The 6,000-nt window shown below is 37.7% G+C and overlaps 1 protein-coding gene across 1 annotated transcript; it reads right to left on the reverse strand.

Annotated features, from left to right (window-relative positions):
* Positions 1–4,707: 4,707 nt before the first annotated feature.
* LOC110207285 (olfactory receptor 2D2-like) lies at positions 4,708–5,649 on the reverse strand. Its single transcript, XM_020984914.1, has one exon. It carries the CDS (start codon positions 5,641–5,643, stop codon positions 4,708–4,710), a length of 936 nt encoding a protein of 311 aa, XP_020840573.1. The 5' UTR covers positions 5,644–5,649.
* Between the last annotated feature and the right edge of the window lie 351 nt (positions 5,650–6,000).

A 6,000-nucleotide genomic window follows, 5' to 3' on the forward strand; every position in this document is an offset into this window, starting at 1 on the left:
AACTTTGCATTTAAATCACTAAATATTTGAGTATATGATGTTTTAATTTGGGGTTTTTATCAATTCCTTCATAGAATCTCTCTACTTTAATCTTCAGCAACCAAATGTTGTACAAGCTGCAATTATTTTCATGGTGACCTTTTTACAAATACCTCTGGAGAGTTCTACTCTGATGTATCTTCCTGGCATGGAGGTGATCCTGGGATCTCAAGGGCTATACAAATAGACCATAAGCTCTGGTAGGTTCCATCATGCTGGAAAGGTTTTGAATATAGACCTAGGAAAAGGTCAGGTCTGTTTTCAGAAGGCCAGCCTAGTTAATCACAGACTGGCCACCTAGCGACTATTTTTTAAATTTTGCAGCTGTGGAAACCCATGAAACTAACTAAATAAATTTTAAAAAATTGCTCTCTATCTTTTGTAGCCCTCTTCTACTTCTGAAGTGATCGTGGTAGAGTGGTGGGGAAGAGGACAGAGGATAATACAGTTTTTAGACTCTCAGCAAAATTCAATTTGATTGTTGGTACTCTAAATGTGAGATCCTTGGTAAATGACCAATGAATGGACATCTTGCTGGAGAAAATGAATAATATACACTTTGACATTCTTGCTGTAAACGAAACCAGAGGAAATTTGGAAGTTGCAGCTAAGTGGCATAATGGCTTCTTGGAAAGGCTAAAAAAAAAGAAGTTGGCAGATTTTTTACTTGCCGCAAAACTACAAGAAATATAACTTTATGGGACCTTTGATCATTATGTATATAGCATATATGTGTATCTACATATACCTATGTTTGTATATTTACATATAAATTTAAAAACTGAGAAAGAATGATGTGTGTGTAGAAGAGCAAGTTGACCATTTTCGATGAACTAAAGAGAATGTAAAGGGTAATAATGTATAACAGGCCTTGGGAGATAAAATGGAACCAGATTATGAATGGTTTTAAATGCCAAATTGAGTGTTCTTTATTTGATCCTCTAGGCAATAGGGAATCATGGGAACTTTTTGAGGATAGGGGTGACAGTGGCAGAACACTGCTTTAGGACTGTCACTTTGGCAGCTGTGTTGGCTATGGATTGGGGAGGGCAGAAACCAGAGACAGAAAGATCAGTTAGGGGGCTATTGCAATAGAAGAAATAAATAGCAATGAGAGCCTGAACAAGGGTTGTAAGCATGTGCTTGCAGAAAATATGATAGATTACAGAAATGTCTTGGAGGTTAAAGACAATTCTGAGTTTGCAAACATGGCTGTCTAGAAAAACGATGACAGAATTAGGAAAATTAAGAATGTTGCATTTGGGCCAAAATAGGAGTTCTTCTTTAGACAGGTTGAGCACAAGATACCTTTGAAACATCCAGGTCAAATGTTCACTAAGCAGTTGCTGATATAAGACTGGAGCTTAGGAGAGAGAGTCAAGTCTACATATGTAGATTTGGGAGTCATCTACATAGAGACAATGATTGAATTTGTGGAATGTGCAAAGATCACTAAAACAGAATATAAAGAGAATAAAAGAGATCTCAGGACAAAACCTCGGTATGCTTCACCAGTTAGGATGTAAGACATGAATGATGATCTAGCAAAAACTGAGAAGGAGCATCCTGACCACTAGGAGGAGAAAAGAAAAGACATAGTCAGACCTGTGTTTTAGGAACTTCAATTTGGCAGCAATATAGAGAACAGATTGGAGAGAAGAGAGAATGAAATATGATGCTTCATTGTCTCCTCCTCATAACATCCCTAGCTTTCTTCAAAGCTCATCTCATGTGCCAGGAAGTCTTTGGGGATTCTCTAAATACCAGTGCTACCCCCTGAGCATGCTACTTCACTGCTCTAGTAACACCTATTTGTATATTCTTCATACATATCTTTAATTTACTTATTTGTGTGCATTTTGTTTCCTCCAACAGAATTGAAGCACCTTGAAGAGAAAACTGTATATTTCTAGTCCCAATCACAGTACCTAGCACAAAATGGCTACTTTATAAATGCTTGTTCATTTGAATTGAATTGTACTGTATGAAATATAAATTACTATTATCCACATAAAAAGAATAGACTGCAAAAGAGGAGCAATAGAATAATTTCTATGAGAAGATATTTATTTGAGGAAATACAAAAATAAGAGGAGGATTATAAGGAAAAGATGGAAGAGAGAATTGAAGACAAGAAAAAGGGAGGAAAAAACAGAAGTGATGCTGTGATAAAAATGACTCAGCCACAAAGAAGCAATAGAAGCCTTCAAGAAGTAGATCATCAAAGAACCATAGAGGTATGCTATATTAGGGATGAGGACATGAAGTATCTGCATATCTTCTACAGCTTATTGTCTGCCAAAAACAGATCAATTAATAAATTATTAACTTGCCATAATAATCACTTCATGCTTTAAAAGGTAAAAAAAAATGCAATATGAGGAATAGCTTTTCTGTACTCAATTCTGAGGGGAAGGAAGAAGTACTTGCTGCTATGTAGATGATGAGATCCTTTGCAGAAAGGGACAGTCTCCTGACAGAGTTAAGTATAGAGAAAGAAATGAAAGTTTGAGATCTGACATATACCCCAGGGTTGAGGAGAGTGGCTCTCAAAAGTCCTTCCCCTAAAGAATAAATAGACCATTGACTAAAATTCTACAAAGGAATTCAGCTCACTTTTTCCATAGATCTATGAAAAGTCCAAAAAATTAAATTCTGAAAAGACAGTCACAAGTGATTCTGATGAGGAAGAAAAGGGAAAGGTGGATGAAGGGGCCATGGTGGAGGCATAGGTTAGTCACTGACCTAATCATATTTATAAAAGACAAGCATCAAAAAAGGAAAGCAAGGTAGGCAACTGAGGATGAATAAAGAAAAATAGCATGTCCTTTGTTTAAGAATAATGAGCTCTAAGGCTCAGAATGAATTTTGGCAGTGGTGAATGCTAAGGGTGACAAATGTATCCTTTTTTTCTTTTTTTATACTTTTTTTCTTTTTTTGAGGTGGGGGGGCTAGGCAATGGGGTTAAGTGACTTGCCCAGGGTCACATAGCTAGTAACTGTTATGTGTCTGAAGCTGGATTTGAACTCAGGTGCTCCTGACTCCTGGGCCAGTGCTTTATCCACTGCTCCACCTAGCTGCCCCAACAAATGGATCTTTTAAAAAGAAATAGACTTCACTTGGAAGTCAAGAAGACCCTATTTAGGGTGAATACAGCAATGATAGTGGATTATCTGAATTAGTATTATCTGAATTCAGTATTAGCCTGAAGAGAGGTCTTTATTTTAATGTACAATAATTCATCTTTTGCCTAGTGCTATTCAACCTTTTTTTGGTCAGCTACTCGGATCTAGGTATGCTCATCAACTTTGTAGATGACATAAAGCCGGGAAAGACAGATATGTTGAATTACAGAGGTATGACCCAAAAGAAATTTCTTAAGACAAAGGATAAGCTACATGTTTTAGAATAAAATTTAGTTAGGATAATACAAAGGTCTTGCACTTGAGTTCAGAAAATTAAATGCAGAAGTGAAGTCTATATTAGAGGAAAATTGCATGAAAAATACCTGGAGATTTTAATGAATTTCAAGTGAAATATGTATGTATGTATGTATGTATGTATGTAAATATATATATATGTATATATATATATATATCTCAATAGTAAGAAGTGGAAGTTCAAGAAACTGGATATATTTAGATAATAGGAGAAAAATTTAGATGGGGCAGTATAGCTGCTTACAAGTATTTGACAGAATTTCTTGTGGAAGAGGAATTATACCTGTTCTGCTTTGCTCCAGGAGGCAGCAAGTAGATGTTCCAGAGGTGTAGACTTTGGATAAGTATAAGAAAAAAGATAATTATTAAATCTGTCTAGTGAAGAATAGGATGTTTAGAAGATAGTGTGTTTCACATTACTGGTGGTCTTTGAGCAGTAGTTGCTAGCATCTCAAAAATGTTTTACAGGGGATATTGTCTTAGGTGGAGGTTAAGCTACAAGACTCCTGAAATGTTACTCAACTAAGATATTCTGTGATTCTTTCAATGAACCTTTGTATTCCATTTTTCAAGGATTCTCATTATCACTAAAATTCATAAGATCAGGGATCATTTCATTCTTTGCATTTATATCCCCAGTGCCTACAACAGTGTATCTATTTACTAAATGATTGTTGATTACTTTGGTCATCTTCCTTTGTATGTGCTATAACTTGGCAGTGTCTCTCTTTAAATGTTGCATTCAGTACAAAATCTAGCAATGCAGAAGTGATCTTAGTGTAACAGTATACAGTGGCACCAGGACCACACACATTTTGAACAATATATGAATATGCATAGTAGTCTAAAATCAGGTTAGTCTTTGTGCAACTCCCTAATCACTTCCTAAATGCATGGGTGTCTCCCTTTGTTCCAAAGAATCGTTACAGCGCAACTGGTTTAATATCCTGAAATGTAAAGCAGAATTTCCAGGGTCTATGATAACTCTAGAATAATAATATTTTCCCATGGAACTTCAGACTTGCATAATTCCACCCAATTTCTAACATGATAGATATATCACCTCTATCCACACTTGAGATATATTACAGGTTTAGAATAGACAAATGCACAGCACATATGATTTCTCTGTGCCTCAGTCATGAGGGAAAGGCCATTTCTTCCCTAGAGGCAATAAAACAAGCTTTGGAGGTGAAGGGTATTTTCAAGTCCAATTATAGTTAGAGCATCAGAGTTTGCAGAATAATCTCTTAATGGCTGCATTCCTGAGTGCTTTCTTCACATCTTTGTTCTTCAGGCTGTAGATGAGAGGGTTAAGCATGGGTGTTATCACTGAATAAAACATGGACACCAGCTTCCCCAGCAGTTTAGCAGATTTGGGTGTCATGTATGAGATTATTCCTGACCCATAAAAAAGAATGACTACAAGAAGGTGGGAGCCACACGTAGAGAATGCCTTAAGTCTCCCCGAGGTTGTCTTCATCCTGACCACAGTCACTATTATAGAGCCGTAGGAGACCAGGATCAGGGATACAGGTGCAAGAAGGATCAATACACCCATGAGGAAAATGGCTGTCTCTGCACTGTGGATGTCTGCAGATGCCAAAGCCAGAATTGCTGGGGGTTCACAAAAGAAATGAGCAATCCTATTGCCTCCTTGATAAGGAAGCCTTAGTGTAAATGTTGTGTCCACCAAGGACACTAGAATACCGCTAGCCCAGCATCCCAAGGCCAGGTGGCCACATACCCTCCCTGTCATGATGAGAGGGTAGTGCATGGGATCACAGACTGCCAAGTACCTGTCATAGGACATCACAGCTAGCAGTGCACACTCAGCACACCCAAAAAGGAGGAAGAGAAGAAGCTGAGCTGCACACCCTATGAAGGAAATGTCCTTCCTCCTGGACAGCAAGTTGAACAGGGCTTGGGGAACAATGGTGGTAGAAAAAAAAAGGTCAGCTGTAGACAAGTTGCACAAGAAAAAGTACATGGGTGTATGAAGCTGTGAGTCAGTCAGAACCAGGGAGATGAGGAGCAGATTTCCAAAAACGGTAACCAAGTAGACCACCAGGAACAATACAAAGAGCAGCAGCTGAATCTGAGGGTCATCAGAGAGACCTAAAAGGAGAAATTCTGTAACCCAGGTCTGATTGGTCTGGCTCATGTTCTTTTTGCTTCTTTACAAAGGAGCCAACAGGATTTTGATGTGTGGATATAACCTGTAGAATTATAGAATCTAATGTTGGAAGGGAACTAAGAGGGAACTAGTACAGTCTCCCACCCAATGACAAATATGTGCCCTGATAAATGTTCATTAAACACTTTCAGTCATACTTAATACACTGTCCCCAAAAGAAGACATTCCATGGTTGCACAGCTGTGTTAGAAATTAATTCCAAATGTTGAGGTAAAGTCTTCCACTCTGTAATTTCCTACTATTGATGTTAGTTCTGTCTTCTGGATCAATCTTCTGGATAGATGTTCATTAAGCACTTCCTTTGAGAAATAATGTGCTATATCA

The sequence above is a fragment of the Phascolarctos cinereus genome, unplaced genomic scaffold (genome assembly GCF_003287225.1).
Source record: "Phascolarctos cinereus isolate Bilbo 61053 unplaced genomic scaffold, phaCin_HiC Scaffold_2;HRSCAF=192, whole genome shotgun sequence".
Classification (NCBI taxonomy): domain Eukaryota; kingdom Metazoa; phylum Chordata; class Mammalia; order Diprotodontia; family Phascolarctidae; genus Phascolarctos; species Phascolarctos cinereus.

Bases quoted from the DNA above. Each gene is read 5' to 3' on its own strand.
- LOC110207285 (XM_020984914.1), bottom strand. From the start codon at position 5,643: ATGAGCCAGACCAATCAGACCTGGGTTACAGAATTTCTCCTTTTAGGT.